Source organism: Anolis sagrei, chromosome 1 (assembly GCF_037176765.1).
Source record: "Anolis sagrei isolate rAnoSag1 chromosome 1, rAnoSag1.mat, whole genome shotgun sequence".
Classification (NCBI taxonomy): Eukaryota; Metazoa; Chordata; class Lepidosauria; order Squamata; family Dactyloidae; genus Anolis; species Anolis sagrei.
The window spans coordinates 152830213-152857994 of NC_090021.1; the positions used below are offsets into that span (position 1 = coordinate 152830213).

The 27782-nt window shown below is 38.6% G+C and overlaps 1 protein-coding gene across 1 annotated transcript in view; it reads right to left on the reverse strand.

The window, feature by feature from the left end:
* The window catches only part of WDPCP (WD repeat containing planar cell polarity effector), a 211201-nt gene that overhangs the window by 72338 nt on the left and 111081 nt on the right, over positions 1–27782 (reverse strand). Inside the window, exon 13 of the mRNA XM_060784552.2 lies at positions 20299–20362. Within this exon, the coding sequence (XP_060640535.2) occupies positions 20299–20362 (64 nt within the window). The remainder of the gene's footprint in view (positions 1–20298; positions 20363–27782) is intronic.

The following is a 27782-nucleotide window of genomic DNA, read 5'->3' on the forward strand; positions in this document are numbered from 1 at the left end:
TATTTTATTCTATGCATTATTTATTATTTTACTTTATTGTTGTTATTAAATTTCCATTATTTACTCTATTATTATTATTATTATTATTATTACATTTATTATTTTACTTTATTACTGTTATTAAATTTCCATTATTTACTCTATTATTATTATTATTATTATTACATTTATTATTTTACTCTATTATTATTGGAAGGATACGTAAGCACATTGACATTGAAGAAGATTAGAATAATGGTTTCATCACAGTTGGATAGTCTTATCTTAAATTACAGTTTTATGTAAATACACAAATACGTTTAACCTAGCAATATGTCCCCAAACGCAGTTTAACTTTAACATTGATTTAGGATTGCCTGCACGCCCTCATCTTTCTTTAAAACCTCTATCCTAGTTATATCCTACCTTGTTCATGCCCAGCATTATTTTTAAATTTTTTAATTATTACATTTGGCCCGGCCATAGGTTTTTTAAATGCTTGTATGTTATTGTTATTGTTTATTTTTGTTGAGATTTATTTTACTGTTTGGTATTGATTATTTTGTTATTGCCTTCGTTTTATTGATGTACTGAGGGCTTGGCCTCATGTAAGCCGCACCGAGTCCCTTGGGGAGATGGTAGTGGGGTACAAATAAAGTTTTTATTATTGTTGTTGTTGTTGTTGTTGTTATTACTGATGATTTTCAGTAGCAGCTGCATTTTTCACCCTCGGCTTATACTCGAGTCAATACACTTTCCAACTTTCTTGTCGTAAAATTAGGTGCCTCGGCTTATATTCGGGTCGGCTTATACTTGAGTATATACGGTAAATGTTATTTGATGCTTTCTCAATTATCTAGAAAAGGCAAAAAGTGATCCACTTATATTTATTTTATTTATTTATAGTATTTATATACCACTTTTCTCACCCCTTGGGGGACTCAAAGCAGTTTATATGCTGGAGGGATTGCAAAAATATAGATTCATATAACAAAGTGTGGTTAAGACTGTCCTACAACAGAATGCTTTTGGTTTTCAGGTTGAAATGGCAACGTGCCGTAGCCCCACATAAGTGCCAGACATAACAATTGCTACCATAAAAAAACATAGTTGATGAATGGTTCCACCTTGGCATAGGGGGACCTGAGGATTATCTACGTGTGTCTCAGTTTTGCATTCCTGATGACCCAAAAGCCATGTTTGGGTGAACGCGTATTAATGGAACAGAAGGAAATATTACTGTCAGCTTGCATCATCATGTTGATTGTCTGCCCAAGAATCAGACAAAAGCTCTGCAAAGTTAACTTTCTACAATCAAGGAAAGGATTCACCTAGATTATGTTTTAAAGGAACTTTCAGAACCTGATGGTGGAATTTATCTTACACAATTTCTGCTGACAGTGGAGTGAAAATGAGTAAATTTAATCATGAAAATATTACTGCTCATTAAAATTAATTGGGATCATTCTGAATTAATACAAGCAGTCTACGTGGTGAAGTGGGAGGATAGATTACAAAGAGTCTTTGACTTTATTGGCTTTCTAGATTTCTTTTAATTAAGAGGACTACATATTAATTATTATTAAAACCATGGGAAAGATAGTACATACCATAGACTCAGGGGCGGCTTAACCCATTACGCAAAGTAAGCATTTGCAGTATAGTTGATTTTGCCCAGGGGTGCTCTTGAGGCGCTCTTGGGGGAAAATAGACCTTGACATATGCGAGTTGTAGTTACTGGGATGTATAGTTCACCTTAAATCAAAGAGCATTCTGAACTCCACCAATGATGGAAATGAACCAAATATGGCACACGGAACAGAAAATATATATCAATGATTGGTTGGGGGGGGGGGCAAAATACTGTTTGCTTACCGTTGAAAATTACCTAGGGCCGCCTCTGCATAGACTGCAATAAGAACAAGGTTGTCTGGCTTGGTTTGTTTATTACTACAATTGAGAACTGAAGAGACTGAACTAAACCATGTTGTAAATAGCACTGATTTGAAAGAATGGGAAGGGAATGACATCTGGTGGTGGAACTCAATTACTGCATTCAAATTCCATATTTCGTTAAATCTAGGATGCCATCAAGGTATAGTCCATTTTTGGAGTGCTGATTTTGGGGAAAAAAGAATTTTAGATTCCAAGATACACACACACCTTTTAAATACTTCAATTTATTTTCTTTCAATTCTTAGAATATTAGAATATTCTGCTTCTCCACCAGCCCCACCATTTTGTCCTCAGCATCCGCTGCCTCCTCAGAGAGCCCATAGGCTTAGTGGAAGGGATTCCAGCAGATAACAAGATTTCTGGGGCTTTTTCATACTAAGTCTATGGGCTTGTTTGGGAGGCAGCAGAAAGTGGCTTTAGCTCAGACTGACTGAGGACAAGATGGTGGGGTTTGATATACCTGTTCATCCTCTCCCTTGTCTGGAATAGGTGCACTTTTTTCTGTTTTACGCCCCCTCCCCCAAACCTGTGAATCTAGACCAGTGGTTCTCAACCTGTGGGTCCCTAGTTTACCAGCTATCAGGATTTCTGGGAGCTGAAAGCCAACATCTGGGGACCCACAGACTGAGAAGCACTAATCTAGAATATCATCTATTGTAATATGCAGCCAGCTTTTGAAGCCACTACAACAGGAAAATTGCATCGTACAACTAGTAAAATACAGTAAACCACCCCCCTCCCTGCTGTTGTTGCTTTTTATTGATAAAAACTGTCACAATGTGGACTACCTCTAGAATAAAGGCTAAAAACCACTGAGGACAAAGTCACTGAGACCAGAGAAGAATACGTGGAAATGCCACCAAAGACTGTTGGTACGAACCAAAGGTGTTTGGAAGAATTTCAATCAGTTAAATACCAAATGGAATCTGATTTTAAAGGATATTTGAAAGTGGAATTAGATGAAGCAAATAAATGAAAAAGTAGAGTTCCAGAGACGAGAGCAGAGAAACTAAAAGAATACTGGACAAAAAGAACACGAAACTTTCTAGACCCTTTTTTGCTTTGATGACTTCGGAAGAATCCCAGAACACTGTAATGAAAATATATGTGACAGAATGTTTGATATACTTGTAACTTTTTGAAGATGGAAGGAGATGATTTGGAACTTGAATTGGACACCGTATATCATATAAGTTCATGGGTAGTGACTCAATGCAATCTCACAAGAGATATTGTTCCTTTCATCAGAAGTTGACATGGAAACAGGTTGTACAGCAAAATAACACAAAGAGAAGGTTGGAGAAAAGGAAAGGCATCTCTATCAGAATTTCAAAGAAAAATCAGAACAATATTTTCTAACTGGTAAATTGAAGCAGAATATAATTTCCTTTAGACAGTGGAATTTGGAAGGGTTTTTAATTTAAACAACATTATACATTTAATATTGTGCAGAAAGCCGATTTTTTAAAAAAATGCATGAAACTGTTGGAAGAAAGAGAAGAAAAAGGAGAGGAGAAACCGGTAGACACATAAAACATGACTGAGATGAGGTAAACAGGAAGAGTGAAGAGATGGAGGAATTAGTATATAAAGACTCGGATAATTTGATGGTCTCTTTAAAATATATTACATGGAACTTTAGAGAAACGAATGCTCCCCAGAAAAGAAAGGGAATATTTCATCAATTAAGGAAGTTTCACCATGATTTGATTTTTCTACAGGAAACCCATATTTTAAAAACAACAGCAGATGTCAAGTATTTGTAATAACCCAAAAATGAATGAAGAATTTGCTTCAGCAACGGAAAAGAAGAAAGATGTTGTGTTTTATGCTAATCTATAACTGGCACCAGAAAAAGAACATCTTGGTAGATATGTGGGGGTACAAACTGTTATGCAAGGAATTAAAACATTAGTGGATATGGTTGTATACACTTACAGAAAATATAGTCTAAGTTGGAGAGAAAAGCTGATAAAGACATTAAATATACACAAGGTAAACTCTCAAATTCTTGTTTTGACTTAATGAAATATTTAGGGATGCTAGATGCCTAGACATTTAAATATGGCAATGTTATGGACTACTTTTTTCCTGACATAGATCTTTCTTCAAAATTGGTATGTTTTTGGTTTCCAGGACATTAAGTGGATTTTTTTTGTCGTGTCAGGAGAGACTTGAGAAACTGCAAGTCACTTCTGGTGTGAGAGAATCGGCTGTCTGCAAGGACGTTGCCCAGGGGATGCCCGGATGATTCGATGTTTTATCATCTTTGTGGGAGGCTTCTCTATGTCCCCGAATGAGGAGCTGGAGCAGGTAGAGGGAGCTCATCCGCCTCTCCCCGGATTCGAACCTGCGACCTGTCGGTCTTCAGTCCTGCCGGCACAGGGGTTTAACCCACTGCGCCACCAGGGGCTCCTATTAAGTGGATGAATTGTTTTTAAAATGGAGAGTTTACCAAAATTGCTTCAATATGTTGTCGAAGGCTTTCATGGCCGGAATCACTGGGTTGCTGTGTGTTTTCCAGGCTGTACGGCAATATTTGCTTCAATTTTGGCAGAAAGGGTTAAATGAGTTCTACATGAATTTATTCACAAAAAACCAGCATTTTTAAACTAAAAAGAAGATTGAGAAATAATACAGGATGTGTGACACCTATTTCAGAATATCTGAAAAAACACAATGAGAAACAAACTAAATTGGTTTTTATGAATGTGGAAAAAGCTTTTGACAATCTGAGTTGGGATTTTCCTTTTGAAATTTTAGAAAATAAAGTTTTGGGCAGATAAAACAATTCATGATATATAAACAGCACAGATTTTAGTTAATAAAGAATTAACAAATTCGTGTAAAATTCAGAAAGGTATAAGGCAAAGTTGCCCCTTCTTTCCGTGCTATTTATTATGGATCTCACAGTATTAAAAAAAGCTAATCTACAAGAATAGAGGATGAAATAGTAGAATATATAAAAAAGAAAATCTATGTTAAGGGAATTTGCAGGTGACTTAATGATTGCATTAGAAAATCACCTGGATAGTACTGAGATGTTGCTAAAAATGTTAAAAGAATATACAGGTGACTAAACCAATTACCAAGAATATGACTAAAGGAGACAAATTGAAATTGATGGAGTTGTCTGGTTTTAAGAAAGAAAAAGTGAAATATTTAGGAATCGCAGTGAAAAACCAGAATTCGGCATTATTTACATAATTATGTAAAAATATAGAATATGATAAAATATAGAATATGATAAAATATTGGATAAACTTAATCTGTCACTGTTGGGGAGATTATTGGTGATAAGGAAAATGAAAGTTTGCGAAAAATGTTATTTTTTATTCCAGACAGCTCCAATTTTGACAAATAGCTACCATTTAAAAATGGTAGAAAGATCTGCCAAATTTCATAAGGCAAAAGGAAAAAAACAAAAGTGGAATACTAAGTTCTCCAAAATTCTAAGCAGAGAGGAAGACCAAGTTTTCTGGATTTAAAACTGTACTTTTCTGCATGTTGTTTGGTTTGGTAAAGGACTGGACAATGTTGAAGAATAGGAGCTAGACTTAAAGGAGTATGGCCTGAGGTTTGGGTGGCATGATTATTTATGGTATGAAAAAGTGAACATGAATAATGATTTTAATATTGTGAGACAAGCTGTGTTAAGAATATAGAATCCATACAAACTGGGGCTATGCCACAAAACACCTTTATGAATTTCAACACAAGAAAACAATTGGAAGTGTATGAAAATTACATCACAAGAAGATTGGGTGTGGTAGAAATTGAGAAGTTACAGATTTTAAGAAGAAAAATCACTGAAGAGTTTTACAAAATTTTGCAAGAAAGGTGAGAAAATGGTAAATGTGGGTTTTTTAAATTAATGGTTAGGAACAGGAGGTAGAAGTGTGACATACTACAAATATAGGGTAAAATGGATTTATAAAGATATTCACTATCAGTAGGAAGTTTGGAAAATCAAGCTTGTAATGTTTTCAATTTTTTTGTCTTCTGTGTGTTTTGTTTTTGTATTCTTTTAGTAGTTTGTAATACGAAGGCTATCCGGAAAGTAAGAATATAAGACACATAGCTCTTATGGGGAATTTTCGAGGGGGGAGTTGGTATCACTGCTGTGTAGCGGGAAACTAGTGGAAGCGAATGAGCATTGCTAGTTGCCAGTAGCTCATTGACTGGTGTTGTGGTGAAGGTTAGAGATGAGCATCCTCATTTCATTTCCCTTCTGTCTGTCTCCTTTATGACAATGCGCCTCCACACACCACTCATGCAACACAAGAGATGTTGACTTCATTTGGTTGAGATGTTTTAAGCCACCCCTCTCATGGCCCCAATCTCTCACCCAGTGACTATCATCTGTTGACTAAATTGAAGGAACACCTGGGTGGAAAACACTTTTCCGACAACGAGGTGAAAATCAAAGTGACGAACTGGCTGAAAAAGGCGGAGAGAGACTTCTATGACACAAGCATCAAAAAAACTCATTGCACGGATGACAAAATGTACTGAACTGAATGGTGACTATGTAGAAAAAAAAATGTAATACCTATGCTATAATCCATGGAAATGTTATTAAAATATATTCATGCTTTGTATTTTAAAAAATCTTGTAACATTCCTTTCCGGATATCCCTCGTAGTTACTAATAGGCAGAAGTGTATTTTGGTGAGTTATATGTATTTTTATCTTCATTTTATTATTATATGCAATTTTACTTAATACATTTGAAAAAGTGTATTTACATTGCAGCTATCAATCAGATTTTGCGCATAATACAACAAACCATCTACTTCTGCTCTGCACTTTTCTTATTTTGTATTTCATTAACAATAGTCAATTAAAAGACAGGATAGCTCTTGCATAAGTTCTTACAGCAGCCCAAGAAATAATCCCAGAAGAGTACGGAACACTTGGTTATTCGAAAAACTCACATGCAATGTAAGTGTCTGTGATGCATGCAAAAAAGGTATTTTATGAATACTCTTTATTAATTATGTCAACAATTAATTATAGAAGGACACGGGGCACCTTGGCTGTCTTCTCTGACCTGACAAGCAATCGGCAAACTCTGCAGACTGATCACATGATTTAATATAAATAAATCTAAATAAACTTTATTTTTACCCTGCCAACATCTCCCCAAGGGGACTCGGGGCGGCTTACAGGCCAAGCCCAGCAATACAGTAAAACAATATACAACAAACACAGCAAAAATATAAAAATAAAATAAAGTACAATACAAAACCATTTTAAGAACACATCAACAATAAAATCACAACATTTAAAACACAGAGATTGATCAGATTGGGCATGAACTAAATTACTAAATTTAGTAATTTAACTAAATTTAAGCGTGAACTAAATTACTTTTTTTACACATGTACGAAGGTTTATTTCCCTGTCTCTCTATGAGTTCTCCCTTACAAATAGTTCTGCTCCTTTATCTCACCCTGATTTTTAAAATCATTTTAGGTACATGCGGCCAGCTCACTGTCATTATGTTTGGTTTACTGCTTTTTCATGTTTTGCCTATATTGTTTTTATGCTTTGATGTTTTATACTTGAATGTTATGTTGTTTATTTTATTGCAATTTGTATCTTATTGTATTGTAATTTGTTGCTTGGGCTTGGCCTCATGTAAGCCGCTCTGAGTCCCTGTTGGGGGAGATGGTGGCGGGGTATAAATAAAGATTATTATTATTATTATTATTAGTAGTAGTAGTAGTAGTAGTAGTATTATTCCATTTAATTGACATAACTGGAAAAAGCAATCCCTTGTTTCTCAACCAGGATTCCGTGTCTTTGTTCATTTGTTTTCCATAAAGTATTTATTTCTTATTATAGAAATGTCTCTAAATAAAAAACAATTTTAAGATAGATGTGCTTCAAGAAAACATACAGTGGAACACACACAGAGACACACTACTATTTCCCCCTTGACATAATATGTGTGTGTGCACGTGTGCATATATATATATATACTAGCTGTCCCCTGCCACGCGTTGCTGTGGCCAATCTGTGTGTATGTGTTTTTTGTGTGTATATATGTGTATATGTGTGTGTGTATGTGTTTATGCATAAATACACATGTGGTTATGCTGAAGCCCGCAGTGGGTTAAACTGTGAAACTTGGTAACGGAAAGTTTGGAGGTTTGAATCCAGGGAGCGGCATGAGCTCCTGCTGTTAGCCCCAGCTTCTGCCAACCTAGGAATTTGAAAACCTGAAAATGTGAGTAGATCAATAGGTACCTCTCTGGCGGGAAGGTAAGGGTGCTCCATGCAGGCCTCATGACTTTGGAGGTGTCTATGGATAACGCTGGCTCTTGGGCTTAGAAATGGAGATGAGCACCAACACCCCCCCCTCCCCCAAATCGGACACAACTGGACTTAATGTCAGGGGAACAATGTGGTTATGTGCATGCATTGTAGTGGATTTGTTTTTTGGGTTTGTAAGTCTCGTCTGCTGTGTTTTTCAGTGTTTTTATGAGTGATGGTAACTCAATGGCCTGATAGATGTATTGTCCTTTCCTTCCTTCCTTCCTTCCTTCCTTCCTTCCTTCCATCCATCCATCCATCCATCCATCCATCCATTTCAGTCTTCTCTTTCTGCTTTCCTTCCTTCCTTTTTTCTTTCCTTCCTTCCTTTATTTCTTCTGTCTTTCCTTCCCTCCCTTTTTTCCTTGTGTTTCTTTCTCCCCTTCCTTCCTTCCTTCCTTCCTTCCTTCCCTCCCTCCCTCCTTCCTTCTGTTTCTGCCTCACCCTTCCCAACCGTGATGTTGCTCCCGCATTAGGTGGTGGACCCACAACCGGTATGACAGCGGGGCAGACCCCTGTCTGGAAGCAGCGGCAGTAGGAAACCCCTGCCTCCGGCGCGCCCCTTCTCTCTCCCTCTCTCGGATCCCCCTGGCGAGGCAGGGTGGGGGTTGCAGGGTGGGCGGGCGGGGGGGGCGTCCCAGTTGCCAAGGTGATGTTGTGGGCCTCCTTCACCGGGGCGTCCTGCTTGGCCGGCCCCTTTTTGGCGGCGGCGTGTCTGTGGGGAATGGCGCGCCTCTCCCGCAACCAACCTGCGGGCCCTTTCCCTCTTTCTTTCCTTCCTTCCTTCCCTCTGTCTTTTGTTCCTTCTCTCCTTCCTTCTGTTTCCTTTAACTTTATTTCCTTTTCTCCTTCCTTCCCCCTTTCCCTCCTTCTCTCATTACTTCTCGACTGTCCCTTTCAACTCTATTCTATGGATCTAATGCCACGCGGGGGGTGTGAAGGGGCGCACGCGCGCGCGCGCGTGTGTGCCGCGTGGGGGGGGTGTGAGGGGCCATGCGTGCGCGCGCGCTGGGGAGTTTGCGCCAGTGCGCATGCTCAGTTGTTTTGCCGTTTTTTGTGGTTGTTGTTGTGTGGTTTTGATTTCTGAGTGGATTAGTTTGTACCTAGTGGGTTGTCCTTGGGGCATGGCAATTTTGGTAGAGTTTTGTGGAGGGGTTTTAGAGTTTTGCTTCCCCGTTGGGACGCCAGTAGAAAATATATATATATATATATATATATAATTTCTGACCTTTATCTCTCACTGTCCTGAGCTGGAATAATTGTCCTGTTTAAGCCACTCAAGAAGTGCTGTCACAAAGCCTGACTTTAATTTTTTTTAAATATCTGAGATCAATAAAAAATTCAGCTATATAATCTTAACATTTAGAGATACTCTCAAGCATGTTTAGTAGATGAACTATACAACTAGATAAATCTTTACAAAAGTAAAATTGCACTCGAATTCCATTTGCTACAAAGCCTTGTAATTATGGTTTGAAGCAGCTGGAAACTCCCCATCTGAAACCCGAGGAGGAACAAAAAGCAAAAGTCCTCACTGGCTTTTTGAATACAAACTCCAGGTACAGAGAGGAACAGTCTCCAAGTACGGAGCACAGCTTGGAAAGAGATAGGAGGAGAAAGAGGCATACGTAGCAGTAATAAAGATATTTATTTTTAAAGAAAGGAAAAAAGAAAGAAAAGATGTAATGAAGAACAAGGGGGGAAAAAAGATATAAGCGCTGGAGTTGGAAGTAGTATCCTGAATCTGAGTGAGCCATCAGCAAGAGAAAAAGAGGTTGTACAGAGAAGGGAAATATTACTGTATATACTCGAGTATAAGCCTAGTTTTTGAGACCTTTTTTGGGCTGAAAAAGTCCCTCTCGGCTTATACTCAAGTCAAGGTTATTTATTATTTTATTCTGTAAAATAAAAACATAATAAATGTATTATTATTATTATTACATTTATTATTTTATTTTATTGTTATTATTACATTTATTATGTCATTCTATTATTGTTATTATTACATTTATTATTTTACTCTATTTTTATTGAAAGGATACGTAAGCACATTTACATTGAAGAAGGTCAGAACGGTTTAATCAGAGTTGAGCAGTCTTATCTTAAATTACAGTTTTATGTAAATATTCAAAATCATTTAACCTCCTGATGCCACAATTAATGTAATTTTATTGGTATCTATTTTTATTTTGAAATTTACCAGTATCTGTTGCATTTCCCACCCTCGGCTTATACTAGAGTCAATCTGTTTTCCCAGTTTTTTTGTGGTAAAATTAAATACCTCAGCTTATATTCGGGTCGGCTTATACTTGAGTATATACGGTATAATAGCCTATGTTTTGTAATAAGCTAAACAGACAGCAGGAACGTTGCCTGAGGGGTTAGTAGCAACACAAAGTTAAAGTCATATAATAATCTATATAAATAAAAATGTAATGTTCGTTTGTGGGATTAACAGAACTCAAAAACCACTGGATGAATTGACACCAAATTTGGACACAAGACACCTAATAACCCAATGTATGTCCTTCACTCAAAAAAATTGATTTTGTCATTTGGGAGTTGTAGTTCCTGGGATTTATAGTTCACCTAAAATCAAAGAGCTTTCTGAACCCCACCAACGATGGAATGGAACCAAACTTGGCACACGGTTCTCCCATGATCAACAGAAAATACTGGAAGGGTTTGGTGGGCAGTGTCCTTTGGTTTTGGAGTTGTAGTTCACCTACATCCAGAGATCACTGGGAACTCAAACAATGATGGATCTGGACCAAACTCTACATGAATACTCAATATGCCCAAATCTGAACACTGGTGGAGTTTGGGGAAAATAGAATCTTGACATTTGGGAGTTGTAGTTCCTGGGATTTGTAGTTCACCTACAATCACAGAGCATTCTGAACCCCACCAACGATGGAATTGGGCCAAACCTCCCACACATAACCCCCATGACCACCAGAGTGGGCCACAGCAACGCGTGGCAAGGGACGGTTAGTATAATATATAAAACTTTATTTATACCCTGCCACCACCTCCCCCAACTAGGACTCGGGGCGGCTTACATGAGGCCAAGCCCAAACAACAAATTACAACAAAGTAAAACCAAGAACACAAACAACAGGCAACAACATCATAATTACATCATAATAAAAGGGGGAAAACATATAAATACATTAACAATATAAAATTACAATCACAATTACAAAGTCATGTCCTTATATTTTGAAAAGGATAGCGCTTATGCCAGATAAAGCTGTTTGAACAACTGGTAAAGTAACTCAATTGAACAACTAGTAAAGTAACTCAACAGTTCTGAAACAACGTATTGTCAAAGGTTTTCATGGCCAGAATCACTGGGTTGTTGTAGGTTTTTTCGGGCTATATGGCCATGTTCTAGAGGCATTCTCTCTGTGGAATGACCAGGGTGGGCCAAAGGACTCTTGTCTGCCTCTTATCATACCTAGCTCCAGCAGACAAGAGTCCTTTGCCCCACCCTGGTCATTCCACAGATATATAAATCCTTTTTTCTAGTTCCAACAGACCTCACTACCTCTGAGGATGCTTGCCATAGATGCAGGTGAAACGTCAGGAGAGAATGCCTCTAGAACATGGCCATACAGCCCGAAAAAACCTACAATAACCCAGTTCTGAAACAATCACACAGAACTTGAAATCTGAGCGCTTTGCATTTTGGAAAATTGGGGTGCAGCCTTACAATTACGATTCTAACTAGCCTCACTTAATGAATGAGATTCACTACCTAATAAACACTACAGGATTTTGCTCTTGGTCTCCAATATCAAGAGCTTCTACACGTAGAAAGAAGGAAGTTGTGTAACAATAGGAAAGGGGAAAGCTGACTTTTTAGAAAATATAAAGAGGGGAGCAAGGGCATTTGCATATAATAAATACAACATATATAATTACTTTCTCAGAAGTACAAGATTTTCAATATATTCTTTTGAAGCCTGCTTAGTTAGGAAGGTTTATCACAACACACACATCTTTCTAATTAGATAGAATAAGCTAGATGATTAGAGCTGTACATTCAAAAGCATTAAAAGGTTCATGCAATTTCTTTTTGTATAATTAGAAAAGAATTTTCATAACCCATAAAAGACGAATGTAATTGTACAATTTAACATAGAATTTAAATATGAAGATCAAACTAGCAGGGCAAGTAGCTTAATAGGATAAATGATATTAGCTGCTAGTGTCAAAGCTTAATTTAAACAGAATGTCTTCATTATGCAAAAGAGTTGAGCATATGTGACTCTCAAAGGTTTTCCCCCTATTGTTTTTTCTCTCTCTCAAAACAATGAAATCAGCTGCAGATCTACAACAATTTGCTGGGAGACTCAGAATGCACAAATGCCTTTTTCCACTGGACCTTACTGTCCTGTTGTGCTGCAGGAAGTTAAAAGGAATGACTCTCATGGAACTGGCACATTGAAACTCTTAATAAATAGTTTTAACGTGCTCCTGCTGCAAATTGCATTGGAAGAGTGCTGAAATTTACACTTCTTATTTTGGCATTTAGCTTCTTAAGCATTCTGGCAGAGAAATCTAAAATGTGAAATGTAATTAAATTTTATGTTGGTTTCATAAACGTATCTTCTATCTTCGCAGTTTGGGAGTGATCCTGGACTCACCACTGAGCTTGGAACCCCAGGTTTTGGCGGTGGCCTGGGGAACTTTTGCAGAGTTGTGCGCCAGTTGCGCCCATACCTTGGGAGGTCTAACTTGGCCACGGTGGTCCGTGCTCTGGTTACATCCTGAATAGAGTACTGTAACACACTCTACATGGGGTTGCCTCTGAAGATGGCTCGGAAGCTTCAGCTAGTCCAACACTCAGCAGCCAAGTTGCTCACGGGAGTGGGGTACAGAGAGCGTACAACTCCCTTGCTACGCCAGCTCCACTGGCTACCTATTAGCTTCCATGCTCAATTCAAAGTGCTGGTGCTCAGCTATGTAACCCTAATCGGTTTCGGCCCAGTTTACCTGTCTGAACATATCTCCCCCTACGAACCATCTAGGACAGGGGTCCACAAACTTTATAAACAGAGGGCCAGGTCACAGTCCCCCAAACTGTTGGGAGGGCCGGATTATAATTTGAAAAAGCATGAATGAATTTCTATGCACACTGCACATATCTTATTTGTAGTACAAAAAACACTTAAAACAATACAATAATTAAAATGAAACACAATTTTAACAAATATAAACTTATTAGTATTTCAATGGGAAGTGTGGGTCTGCTTTTGGCTATTAGACAGGATTGTTGTTGTTGTTGTGTGCTTTCACGTCATTTCAGACTTAGGTTGACCCTGAGCGAGGGCCGGGTAAATTACCTTGGAGGGCCATATTTGGCCCTCGGGCCTTAGTTTGAGGACCCCTGATCTAGGACCTTAGGATCATCTGGAGAGGCCCTGCTCTCAGTCCCATCACCATTGCAGTCGCGTTTGGTGGGGACAAGAGACAGGGCCTTCTCTGTGGTGGCCCCTTGGCTGTGGAACTCCCTCCCCAATGAGGTCAGATCTGCCCCCTCCCTCCTGACCTTCTGGAATAAGCTTAAATCCTGGTTATGGGATCAGGCGTTCACAGAATAGTTTGTTTACTGGGAAAGACAAGATTCATTGGATTAGACTTGGATTGCTTTGGATGATGATTTTAATTCTGGTGATTTTAATCTGGTGAGCAGGTTCTTAATTATAATTATAATTAATTAATTTTAAATAAATAAATAATGTATGTTTAGAAGTATTTTAATTTTGTGGATGTATTTATTATGTGTTTTATATTATGTTTGGCACTGAATTCTTGCCTGTTTGGAAGCTGTTCTGAGACTCTCTGCGGAGGTCGAGAAGGATGGTGCATAAATGTTTTAAAGAAATAAATTCTATGCCTGAACAAAATTGAATAAAAAATTCTTACAAAGAAAGGGCTACTTTTTGAACTTTTAGTCTCCCACATCCTTCATTCAAAAATGGAGACCTTGGACATTGGCTTTGGTTCTTCTTCTATCCCTCCGGTGCCTGCCACTTAATGCCAGGTTGGTACAAAATAAGATAATCCCCACAAATGATCTGTTGATCAATGAAGGAGGCAATGTGGCATGTACAAACATGATTTGAGTGCTGACCTGGGTGGGATCAGCAGGACAGCACCAGCCAAGACCAGAGTGCTAATGGATCAGGAAATGCATCGTGGTTCAAACAGATCCATCTCTTTCTACAGAAGGCTCTGGAACAGGAAATGAAGGTTGTCACCGAACACAGAGCCAAAGAGTCAGATTTTGTTGTGTACTGCTGGTTTACCATCTCTCCCTGACAAAGCTGCTGGATATGGTATTTAAGAACCCAGGAACAACTTCTGGGGGACTTTGGTGTCTACATCTGGACATGCTTCTTGAACATGGATATGCAGCCCAGAAAACTCACAACAACCCAAAGGTTATATAGTCAGATAGATGGCTGCATACTTCAAAAGACTTAGCAAGTTAATTGCTAAATCTCAAATCTGCCTCAAATCTGCCATATTAGTGGTCCTGAAACAAGGAATGAAAGGCTGTTGATGCGCTCTTACAAAATGTATTTCCATGGCCTGTGAAATTCAAGCCCCCAAACTGAGTGTCACATCTTTCAAAATGGGGAATGACAATTCAAAAGGACAGAAAGAACTAAGGATGGAAACAACATTAACTGGTGGAACCAATCTGTGATTTTTAGCAACAGCACAGAGGTCAACTCTACTCTTGCCAGTTAAAAAGAAGTGAATAGCCTTATCAGTAACATCGGCATACATAACAGTAATACCAAATGAGGTTTTGGACCTAAATCTAACTACAATGCCACGAAAGATGATTAGGAACTTTGAAAACTGGAGTCATAGTTTCAGCCTAATCTTAGAACTCTGGAAACAAGGAGGATGGAGGCATGTTTACATTATTAATGATTTACAGGCATAACCTTGCCAGGCAGAACATCGGAACAAGATTTCAAAATATTGAGCAAGACTTTAAAATTGAGATCAAGTCAGAAGCAATCAGTAATCACTGCTTGTCAGAATAAATCATTATCAAAATCTGTTTATCAAGATGACAAATTCCACAGGTTCAAGATATCATGCCTGTTCAGGAGAGCCTGAGGGATAGAATCATAGAGTTGGAAGAGACCACAAGGGCTATCCAGTCCAATCCCCTGCTATGCATCCAGCCTCTGCTTAAAAACTTACCAAGAAATTAAAATTAAAAACTTTAATTACATTAATTAAATTTAATTAAAGTCTATTTCCAGTCTATTAAAGTCATTTTGAATTCTGATCTGTCTTTTGGCGTATTAGCTATCCCTCTACTGGGCACAATTCAAAGTGCTGGCTTTAGCCTATAAAGCCCTAAACCAGCGTTTCTCAACCTGGGGGTCGGGACCCCTGAGGGGGTCACGAGGGGGTGTCAGAGGTGTCACCAAAGACCATTAGGAAACACAGTATTTCCTGTTGGTCATTGGGGTTCTCTATAGGAAGTTTGGCCCAATTCTATTGTTGGGGTTCAGAATGCTTGTTGATTGCAGGTGAACAAGCCTGCAATCCCTGCAACTACAACTCCCAAATATTAAGGTCCATTTTCTCCAAACTCCACCAGTTTGGGCAAATTGAGTATCTTTGCCAAGTTTGGGCAAATTGAGTATCTTTGTCAAGTTTGGTCTAAATCCATCATTGTTTGAGTCCACAGTGCTCTCTGGATGTAGGTGAACTACAACTCCATAACTCAAGTCCAATGCCCACCAAACCCTTCCAGTCTTTTCTGTTGGTCGTGGGAGTTCTGTATGCCAAGTTTGGTTCAATTCTATCATTCGTGGAGTTCAGAATGCTCTTTGATTGTAGGTGAATTATAAATCCCAGCAACGACTCCGGCCCAGTTTACCTGTCCGAACGGTTTCTCCCCTATGAACCATCAAGGTTGTTAAGATCGTCTGGAGGGGCCCTGCTCTCGGTCCCACCAGCCTCGCAAGCGCGCCTGGTGGGGACGAGGGACAGGGCCTTCTCGGTGGTGGCTCCTTGGCTCTGGAACTCCCTCCCACTGGAGATTAGAACTGCCCCTTCTCTCCTGACTTTTAGAAAACAGGTGAAAACCTGGCTCTGGAAACTGGCATTTGACGAGTGAATCAATAACTCGTGGCTATATGGATGGATGGTGATGAACAACGATTTTATTGTGATGACTTGGCCATTGTAATTATATGATTGTATTTTTGGTATTTTAATGTATTAGTGTATTATGGAATGTGATGTTTTTAAACGATTGCTTGTGATATTATTGTTGGAAACCGGCCTGAGTCCCGCCACGGTGGTGAGAAGACCACCGTGAACGTGAAAGTTCTAAATAAATAAATAAAATAAATAAACTACAACTCCCAAATGACAAAATCAATCATTTCCCCAACCCCACCAGTATTTAGATTGGGGCATATTGTGGACCTTGTGCCAAATTTGGTCTGGTGAATGAAAATACATCTTGCACATGAGATATTTACATGACAATTCACAACAGTTGCAAAATGAAAGTTCTGAAGAAGCAACAAAAATAATGTTATGGTTGGGGGACACCACAACATGAGGAACTGTATTAAGGGGTCACGGCATTAGGAAGGTTGAGAAACACTGCCCTAAACGGTTCTGGCCCAGCTTATCTATCTGAACGCATCACTCCCTATGAACCCTCCAGGAACTTGAGATTGTCTGAGGAGGCCCTGCTCTTAATCCCGCCTGCTTCACAAGCACGCTTGGCAGGGACGAGAGACAGGACCTTCTCTGTGGTGGCCCCTCGGCTGTGGAACTCCCTGCCTAGGGATATTAGATTGGCCCCCTCCCTCCTGACCTTTCAAAAAACAGTGAAAACCTGGCTCTTTGAGCAAGCTTTTGGAACCGCAGCATGACCAGAAAAACTCAAATCGGAAAATGAACTAGGAACGGCTAAGACGATGGAACGGTTGAGGATTTGAATAAGAAGACATAGTTTTTATAATTTTTATTATTCATTGCTTTTATGGTTTTTAAATGTATTATGATATTTTTGCTTTTTATTGATGTATGTATTTTTACATACGGCATCTAATTGTTGCCGACTTGTACGCTGCCTTGAGTCGCCTTCGGGCTGATACGGGCAGGATACAAATGTTGTAAATAAATAAATAAATTCAGCGTCAGATTTGTGAGACTCTTAGCAAAAAGCATTCCTGGCAACCTCAGTGAGGTGAAAACCATTCCTTCCCAGAAGCCCAACTTCATTAAACCTCAGACTATGGTCTAGGAAGCCGTAGGCATAAAGATCCTTCAGCTTTCTATCCAAAGGCTCGCAATCCTCCAGAACATTGGTTCCAACATGGAGCAGAACGAAGGGATAACAGTCTGTGGGCTTGAAAAACCTTGTCAACCTCTCCATTACGTCTGGGAATTTGTTTTATGTCGTTCTTTTCGAAAATAATAATAATATTGCATTGGCTGCCAATATGTTACAGAGCCAGGCCATGTTCTTAATGCATAAAGGTCTTAAGAACTTGGGACCAGACTACCTGAGGATATGCTTCTGCTGTATCAGTGCTTGTTCACAGAGATTTATAGACCAAGGGCCCCTATTGGCATAGGTTCATCTGGCTGTTACGAGGAGAAAGGCATTTTCTATCATGGCACGCTGCCTTTGGAATTCCTTCCCATGTAGTACAACGGGAGCCAACACTGATCGTGTTTTGGCAGCTGTTAATGTATCTGACTATGCATTAATGTTTTCAACATTTGATTTATGAAGACTTTTTATCTTCACTATTGACTTAGCTATTTTAATGGGTTTAATGGATACATCACCTTGGAATTCTGACAATTGGAGATATTAGCATTTCAAATAAATAAATAATACATAGAAAGCAGGGAAAGCAATACAATTATTCAATATTTGACCCTCAAGATTTGAATGCTTTCCAGTCCAACCTTTTAATTGGCTAGAAACTTTTTAAAAATCCCTATTTTATGCCAAGCTGAGTGCTAGACTCCTCTCTTTAACAGCTGTCAATAAATCGGGATCCTTTCCAAAATCTAAGAGCTTTTTCTTCTTTAGGCTTCGACCCATCCTCCTTTGCCACTGGATGCATTTCGCTTTCATACCTAGGGATTATAGCTCTTTGCTTGTAAGACATATTAATTGTATCACTTTGAAAAATCTGACTGTAAGGGATGAACCCTCCAAAAATGACCCTATTATCTTCTTCAGGCTTGAGGCTAGTTGATTCAATAGCCTGTCAAGTAGGCTCATGAAAATACTTCGCAAAACTATTTAGCACTTTAAAGAAGCTGCATTTTATTTATCTAAAGTATCCGTACCTAGATTTTTCCATTAAAGAAAATAATAATAATTCTTATAATAATAACAATAACAATAATAATAATATATTATTATTATTATATATTATTATATATTATTGTTGTTGTTATTGTTATTGTTATTATTATTATTATTATTATTATTATTATTATTATTATTATTATTTGAAACACAACAAGACGAGTCCACAGCAAACAAGGTCACTCTGCTGGCTGTTGTATTGGATCACACATCAGACACTTATAATAGTGTCCAACATGTGATCCAATACAACAGCCCGCAGAGTGACCTTGTTTGCTGTGGACTCGTCTTGTTGTGTTTCAAATCATAATAACATCAACTTTATTCTTGTACTCTGCCACTATCTCCCCGAGGGGACTAGGGGCAGCTTACAGATGGCACAAAGTGCCTAAAACAGAACATAAAATGAACCACAAAATACAAGTGCAATAAAATTTAAAAAAAACGTATGGCATATAAACCAACAATTAAAAACAGCGCACAATAACCTATGGCCGTGATGGTGAACCTATGACACGCGTGTCAGCACTGACAAGCATGGCTATTTTTGATGACACACAGCCACATGCGGTCGCGTACAGAGAAGTACACCTTATAAGAGCCAATCTAATTCCAGCCTTAAATTTGTAAAAGGCTCTACACATTTAACATCTGCATGTTTGAGCATTGTTCACTCCATAACTCGGCATGGAATATACATTTTTCTTATTTAAACTATAAATATTGCAAAATTATGGGGGGGGGGGGGGGTTCTCGAAGTTGACACCCCACCCAAGTTATGCTCAGGTTTTTGGCAAATTTTGACACACCAAGCTCAAAAGGTTGCCCATCACTGACCTATGGCAACAAGGAACTGAAGAACATCACCAGAATGTAAACAAAAAGGCAAGGGAGTGGGATAGTGCAAAACTGTAGCCGTGGAACAAAGACATAGGAAGAAATGCAGTGCTATATCATTATTGCGTAAACCAATAGGGACTTGATGTTTTCAAAAGCTTTTTTAAACACCCAAGTCTTCAGATTTCTGCAGAAGGCGGAAAGTGGGGGCCTGCCTAATCTCCTTGGGAAGGGTGTTCCAGAGCTGGGGGGGCACCACCGAGAAGGCCCTCTCCCTCATCCCCAACAACCGCATTTGTGATGGTGGCAGGACTGAGAGAAGGACCACAGATATGTCTTAATTCAACATTTTTGTCGTAGGAGTACATCCCCCTAGGACAAAGGATAATATATAGATAACCCTAATAATAATAATATATAGATTCCACTTTTTCTCTCCACAGGGAGACTCAAAGTGGCTTACATTAAAAGCATTTCAGTACCATTTAAAACCTACACATATATCAACATTAAAAAAGAATTAAATATCATGGTATTAAAAATTCAGTGAAAATCAACATCATGTTTATCATGTTAACTGCTTATTATGTGACAATGATATGTTGTGAATGGCTATTGTTAGTAATTTCTTCTTATGGATTATGTCTAGAGCCTGCTGACAGAAAGTAATAAAGTACTTTTTGATAGTAAAATTATCAAAGTACCAAGTGCAAGCAACCCAAAAAATCAACTGGGAATGCAAATTACTGATTCAACTCATCCTATGGCAGCGAAGTAGTAATAAGAATGAAAATCCTTTAGAAATAACTCACCATAAATAAGTCATGGGCACCTATATCAATAGCAAGTAGAAATGCTTTTTCAAATCTTTGATGCCTGCAAAACAAAGAGAAACAAAAAGGATTGATTGAACTCTTTGGCGTAATGATGCTAGTCTGATACTATACCTAAAGAGAGGCAACTGCTGGACTGAGGAGATGTGGAAGACGAAGGCAACTTGGGAACATAGCTTGTAAGAACAGCTCAAGTTTTCCCTCCATCAAATACTGCATAATTCCTTTAATGAAAAAGTTGTTAAATTTGGTGAGAGAAAACTGGTAAATAAGCAACTAATCAGTATTCTCAATTTCATTACATTCTGGCATATGTTAAAAACTACAAAGCTACTTACCAACATCTCAGTAACTGGAAAATGTCCTTCAAAAACCACCTGGAACAGTGGTTCTTAACTTTTGGTCCTACAGGTGTTTTGGACTTCAGCTCCCACAATACCTAACAAGTGGTAAGATGACTCGGATTTCTGGGAGTTGAAGTCCAGAACACCTGGAGAACCAAAGGTTGGGAACCACGGATCTAGAACAATCAAAAGCGATTCCTCAAGAATCACGCATTAACAGGTACAAAGAGTTCTTTGGTTTACCAGGATGACCTTCTTCGCTCTTGAATTCCCTTTGTTGGGCAGGGAGGTCTGAAAGGGATATCTACTAAACAGAGGAGACTCCCTACAATTAGCAAACTTGATAAAACAAAGTTCTAGATCATACAGGAGTCTGAGCACAAGAAGTGAACATGGAGAAGCCTCCTTCAGACGTTCCTGCTCAAGGCAGGAAAGTCAAAGAGGAACAAATGTAATAAATAATAACAAAACTTTATTCCTAGACTGCCCTCTCTCCCTGAAGGAATTCAGGGTGGTACAGTAGTCCATTCCACAATAGACTATTGTAATGCACTCTACGTGGGGCTGCCTTTGAAGACAGCTCGGAAACTGCAGTTACTGCAAAGGTTGGCAGCGAGATTACTAACTGGGGCTAGCTATAGGGAGCATACCACGCCCCTATTAAAGCAGCTCCATTGGCTTCTGACAAGTTTCCGGGCCCAATTCAAAGTGCAGGTTATTATCTATAAAGCCCTAAATGCTTTGGGTCCAACCTATCTTTGAGATTGTATCTCCTTCTATAAACTGGCGTGGGCTCTGAGATCTGCCGGGAAGGCCCTTCACTTGGTCCCACCACTGTCTCAAGTACAGATGTTGGGGATGAGAGAGAGGGCCTTCTCAGTGGTGGCCCCCCAGCTCTGGAATGCCCCGCGTAGAGAGATTAGGTTAGCCCCCACTCTCCAAACCTTTTAATCTAGCCTAAAAACATGGCTTTCTAAATGAGTCTTTGACCTTGAGTAGGCTGAAATGGGTGCATGTGTAGACTGATTATTCACTCCGACACTTTCATTCGTTAATTGATGACAGCCAGTTTTATCCGCAGGTACTTCTGTGTTTCATAACTTTTAAACATTTTATTATTATGTAATGTTATATGTGCGTTCGTTGTGGTAGTTTCTATAATTTTATGTTATAATGATATATTGTTTATTTTATATTCAGCATTCTTGGGTGCTTTCATGAACTGCCCAGAGTTCCTTTGGGGAGATGGTGGTGGGGTATAAATAAAGTCATTATTATTATTATTATTATTATTATTATTATTATTATTATTAAATAAGGATTGATTGATCTATCTATGTATCTATCTGCACTGGAATTCTGAATTTAGGCTTCATAATTGAATATCTTTATTTATTATTATTTACAGTATTTATATACTGCCTTTCTCACCCCTGGGAGGACTCAAAGCATATATTTTAAAAGATATGTATTAAAATAGCTGTAGTCTAGAATGAGGTGGCACTCTCCTCTTTCAATTGTTGTTATATTTTCATAATAACAAATAACATAATAAGAGAGACAAAAATGAGAAAAATTAAAAGAATCCACACAGAAAACCTCCATAATATTCCCATCTCTTCTCCCTATCCCTACCAGCTAAAACTAACACTAAACTAAATTCCCACATTAAAAAAATCCAAAGAATATTAAAAAAAATTATAAACACAATTGACAGTCTCCCTACTCAAGCAAAAGCAACTATCAAACTATTACATACAGTTTTCATCCTAATTAATTGCATTTCAGTTTCTGCTAAATGTAACCCAGGACTGCATATTTAAAATTCATAACCATGAGTAATATTCATATCAACAATGCACCAGCAAGCCACTCTTTCTTCAAACTTAAAGTGATGGCTATTCAGGCCCATCTACACTGATCATTTAATGCAGGGGTCCTCAAACTTTTTAAACAGAGGGCCAGGTCACAGTCCCTTAAACTGTTGGAGGGCCAGATTATAATTTGAAAAACAAAACAAAACATGAATTCCTATGCACACTGCACATATCTTATTTGTAGTGCAAAAACACTTTAAACATGCAATAATTAAAATAAGAAACAATTTTAACAAACATATATATGTATTAGTATTTCAATGGGATGTGTGGGTCTGCTTTTGGCTGATGAGATAAGATAGTTGTTCTTTTGTGTGCTTTCAAGTCGTTTCAGACTTAGGTTGACCCTGAGCGAGGGCCGGGTAAATGACCTTGGAGGGCCATATCCGGCCCCCGGACCCCTAATTTAATGTAATTCAAAGTTAGTTTCAAACTGTGCGGGCCAAACAACAAACAAAACAAAAGCACGTGAAAGAAGGTCATGGATGCGCATCATTGCTTTGTGGTTTATGTAATCACCATCTGGCCTCTAACTGATTACAGGATTCCCTATGTAATTAATCTGCACCAAAAAGCCCACACTTTTTAAAGTACCAGTTTGAAACTGACTTAAGTGGTCAATGTAGACAGCCCCCTAAAATGAAGAATGATTACTGAGAAAGTATAGGAGAACAAGCCTGTGGACAATTTCAACAGAAAGGAGGAATCCATGACAATGAACAAAATCTAGTTACCAGTATTAAAAAAACACCAGAATCAAGACTGTAAATAAAAAAACACCACTCAGCAACAGAGGAATTCCAGACAGCAAACAACTAAGTGCCAGTCAACACCTCCCAAAGAAAGGATGTCTCCAGGCACAATAACCAAGCTACCTATGCAAATACCCCCACTGATTGACTTTCCTACTCAATGCTAATCAAGCTTGCTAATTGCAACATTTACACTTGCTTCAAACAGACAAGGCCTCTTTCTCCCACACTGGACCTTCCACAGGTTTTTGCCGCCTCCGCCACCAAAAAGGCATGCCTGAAAGTAGTTCCTCTGGGCGGAGCCATGGCAGGCATTGATTCTTAATTAGGTAACAATAATAAAAGCTGCCCTTAGTTAACTCAATCATGTGTGTGGCTTTTTCATTTGCAGGGATGGTGCGGCAAATATATACAGGGTACAGCAGCATAACTTCCTTTTTTCAAAACTTAATAAAACCCATTGTATGAATCAGAATTTTTTTTATAATGTAGGCACATACCTAAAGTTTTGTTTTACGTAGTTTTGAAGATCAAATTAGGTAGGTGACGTCCTCCATTCTTCATACACTGAGTAAACTGATTTCTGGCATTTGTCATGACTCTTGCCAGCACAGCAGGCGTTATGTTGGCAATTTCTTCCTAGATGTTGGTCTTCAAATCTTGTAGGGTCCTTGGACGGTTCACATAAACACGGGATTTCAAAAAACCCCATAGAAAAGAATCACAATGGGCCAAATCTGGAGAGCGGGCTGGCCATTTCAAATCGCCCCTAATTGAGATGAGGCACTCTGGAAAGTGTTCCCTCAAAACAGCCATCGATGCTCTTGAAGTGTGTGCAGTTGCACCGTCTTATTGGAACCAAATGTCCCCTAAGTCCCATCTAGCCGTGGGGAAAAAAAATCCTGTAACATGTTTACATACCGGTCCGAATTCACTGTCACTGCGATTTCATTTTCCTCAAAGAACCAGGGACCAATAATTCCAGCTAAGGAAATTGCATATCACACTGTGATTTTAGGTGAATGAAAAGGCCTTTGATGCAATTCTCGAGGATTGTTGTCAGCCCAGTAGCGCATGTTTTGTTTGTTGACGGATCCACATAAATGAAAATGGGCTTCATCACTAAAAAAAACAATACCGTCCTCAGGAACAACTTCGAGAAGAACCTTACACACGTTCCTCCGAGAATTGAAGTCACGTTCTGAAAGTTCCTGCACAATTGCCCTCTTGTAAGGATGGAAATGAAGATCATCATGAAGAATTCTACTCACAGAACGATCAGAAAGTCGAAGGGCAGACGCATGTTTGCACGCAGAACGCCGTGGTGATCGCAACACTGAAGCTCTCACTGCCTCAATGTTCTCAGGTGATCTAATAGACCGAGAGACTCCAGTTCCTCGTCTTGTCGCACTTGCAGTTTGTCTGAATGTAGTGACCCACGTCACAATTGATTTCCGGCCCGGGACAGGGGCCAATGGGGCTAAATTAAAGCGATTCCAAAAGGCGCGCTGGGTTGTGATCACAGAACATCACCTCGAAAAGTAGGCCTCAATGGCAAAAGCATGCTCCTCACTGTTCCAATGCATGATGGCAACTGAACTGTGTCAGGACAAAACTTTATACTCCTGACCCTCAAACAAGACCACTAGCGCTCCGCTACGTCTTCAACCAACTGAATGGTGCACATTTTAAAAAAGGAAGTTATGCTGCCTCACCCTGTATATACCCCATTTTCCTCACTAGCAACAGAACCTCTGAAAATGCCAGCTACAGATGCAGGCAAAACATCAGGAGAGAATGCTACTGGAACATTGTCATATAGCCTGAAAATTTCACACTAACCCACTATAGAACTATTTACTAATAAATACAGTCATTACTACTAGTTATCTGAATCAACAGACAATACATCAGGTGAGACGGCTCTGGTTCAATACTAACTACCATGAGAGAGATGATTTAGGAGCATTGAAAAGGGGGAAAGGGTTTCTCTTAATAGCAAAAGCCTTAAGCCTAAATATAATGTATATTTCCTCATGCATGTGTCTGCATGAAAAACTAGATGGTAGAGAAAGCTTTAAAAAAGACTCATGAAATCTACTTGTACTACAAAGTTACTTACTACCAATATTACGGACAAGTTCTAATAATATGTTAAGTACTACAGAAGAGCCTCTGAGAGCTGATCTTTTTTCAGGGTGAAATGGGTGGGAGGACTAATATAGGAAGGTGGGGCAACTAAAAAGACCTCCATCCACCTCTGAAATACTGCATACCTGTCAAACACCGCCATGCATTCCTTTTGATCACAGCCACAGTGCTTGACAATAGTCAATCTAACTTTGAGGACTGTGTCATGTGAAGAAGCAAAAACATAAATATGAAGCACATTATTTGGAGGGCATGTGTGCCTGACTTCATGATTTTACTTTTCGACTTTTACCTACTTGGTGATGGGGGAATGTATTCCAATAGTGGAAAATATTTTTAGTGATGAGTTACAACCAACAAGCTGTCTTAGACATGCTCATTAACCATGTAAACATATTCCTGGTGCTGAGCTGATAAAAGGAGTACAGCTACATTCCCCTCCTCCCCAATCTTCAGTAATAATGCACAATGTAAGAAAATTGTCTGTAGCAGAAGGGCTGTGCCACAATTTTAATTTATAAGCCTTTCTGTATAAATGAAGAAGTCTTAGGACCTGCCTCATCAAGAAGTCCAGTGAAGGATGATGTGTGGTATGCAAATGAGAAGTTAAAATCCTTCCAGAGAAAAGACAATAGGAGTAATAAATATGGGAAACAATCTGCATGTAATCAAATCCAAATGAAATGAACTTTTAATTTGTTCAAATTCTGAAATGTATATGCAAATTTGGTAACTATTTGGAATATCATTCGAGCATTTATTTAACGCCAAGTAATTGTATTTAAGCACACGAACGGATCACGAAAACAGGTTAAATCAAGTACAGCTACCAAAGATTTCCTTCAAAGCTTACGTGATTACTTTTAATTCAGTTATTTTATTTAATATTTCAATTTAATAATTCACTCTTTCGTTCATTTTCTAGGCAGCTTGCCCATGTCTGAGGAAGTACTATTAATTATTCATTAGAAACAATTTCCTCATAAATTCTTCTATTAACAATTTTTGGAACAGAAACAATAGGCCTAGTTTGACAAAATGGGAAACAATGCTTCCTTATCTACATGCAAAAAAAATTAAGAATGGAGAAAGATTTAAATAATGTATTATTGATGGAATATCAACTCCATTTGGAATAAAAACAAGAACTATTTAAACACATATTGCTTCCATTATTAGTTTTGTCTATAAAATCAGACTTTCAGAAGCAAGTACAGAGCTTTTTAAAAGATAAATTGCTTAAAAAGGAAGTAAATCACAGCCTGATCTTATTTACAGAGTTAGAGCCCTATTCTTAAGAACTGGTGCGCCATGCATTGATTTACAAGGAGTTTTAGGACAGTGATTAGTGTCTATTTGTGTATTTTCTTGGTTTTTTGACTTTTACTGTTGTTATGGTCAGTGGACTAATCAATAAACTTTACTCCAAGTAGAAAGTAGAATAATAAAATCATGGAGGTGGAAGAGATCACAAGATCCATCCAGGCCAACCACTTGCCTTTTCCTTTCTCTAAAGCTGAGAGTGTGTGACTTGCCCAAGATCACCGAGTGGGTTTCCATGGTCAAGCAGGGATTTGAACTCTGCCCCCCAGAGTCCTAGTCCAATATTCAAACTATTATAATTTGCTGGCTCTTAACTTACTAAACATTTGAACAGAATACTCTCTGGCAGCAATCTTTCCCCCTAACTAAGCATTTCCTCTTCTTGAAAGTTCAACAAGTCTGCAAGAGTTCAGGAGAGGACTTTTACATCTCCTCTTTATAGTCCTACCTCTGTGACATTTCAGATCAGGAAACACAAAACCACGATTAATTCTTAAGGCAGAAGTTACTATGTGGTGAGTTTTTTTGTACTGAACAATTGTGTCAAAGCTTGGAATTAACTAATCAAGTCATACATTTTTCTAGTGATGCCAATTAATCTCCTAGATTTCCCAAATTAATGTTGGACATATTGTTTTAGTTCCAAGGTTATAAGGATTCCATCTATGCATTTAAAACAGATTTTCTTGGACAAAAACGTAATAAAACTGGAAAGAAAAACAGTGGAATTGGAATATACCGACAAGCTCCAGTCCATCAACAGTGGATCGAACCATATTTTCCTTGCACACTACACTAGTTAACAATCCAGCCTCACAAAGGTCCTCTTGGCCAGTTTATGACATCTCTTTTCTGGTTCCCAGCCAGCATTACATTACATTCTAATAACTCCTTCTACCATTTATATGATTATCTACTCATCTTGTGTTGTAGTAGAGCATGTAAGTAACGTTGCAAGCAGTAGTATGAGTGCCAGAAGGGGAAAAAGGGCTACTCGTGAGCAGGAGTCAGATGAA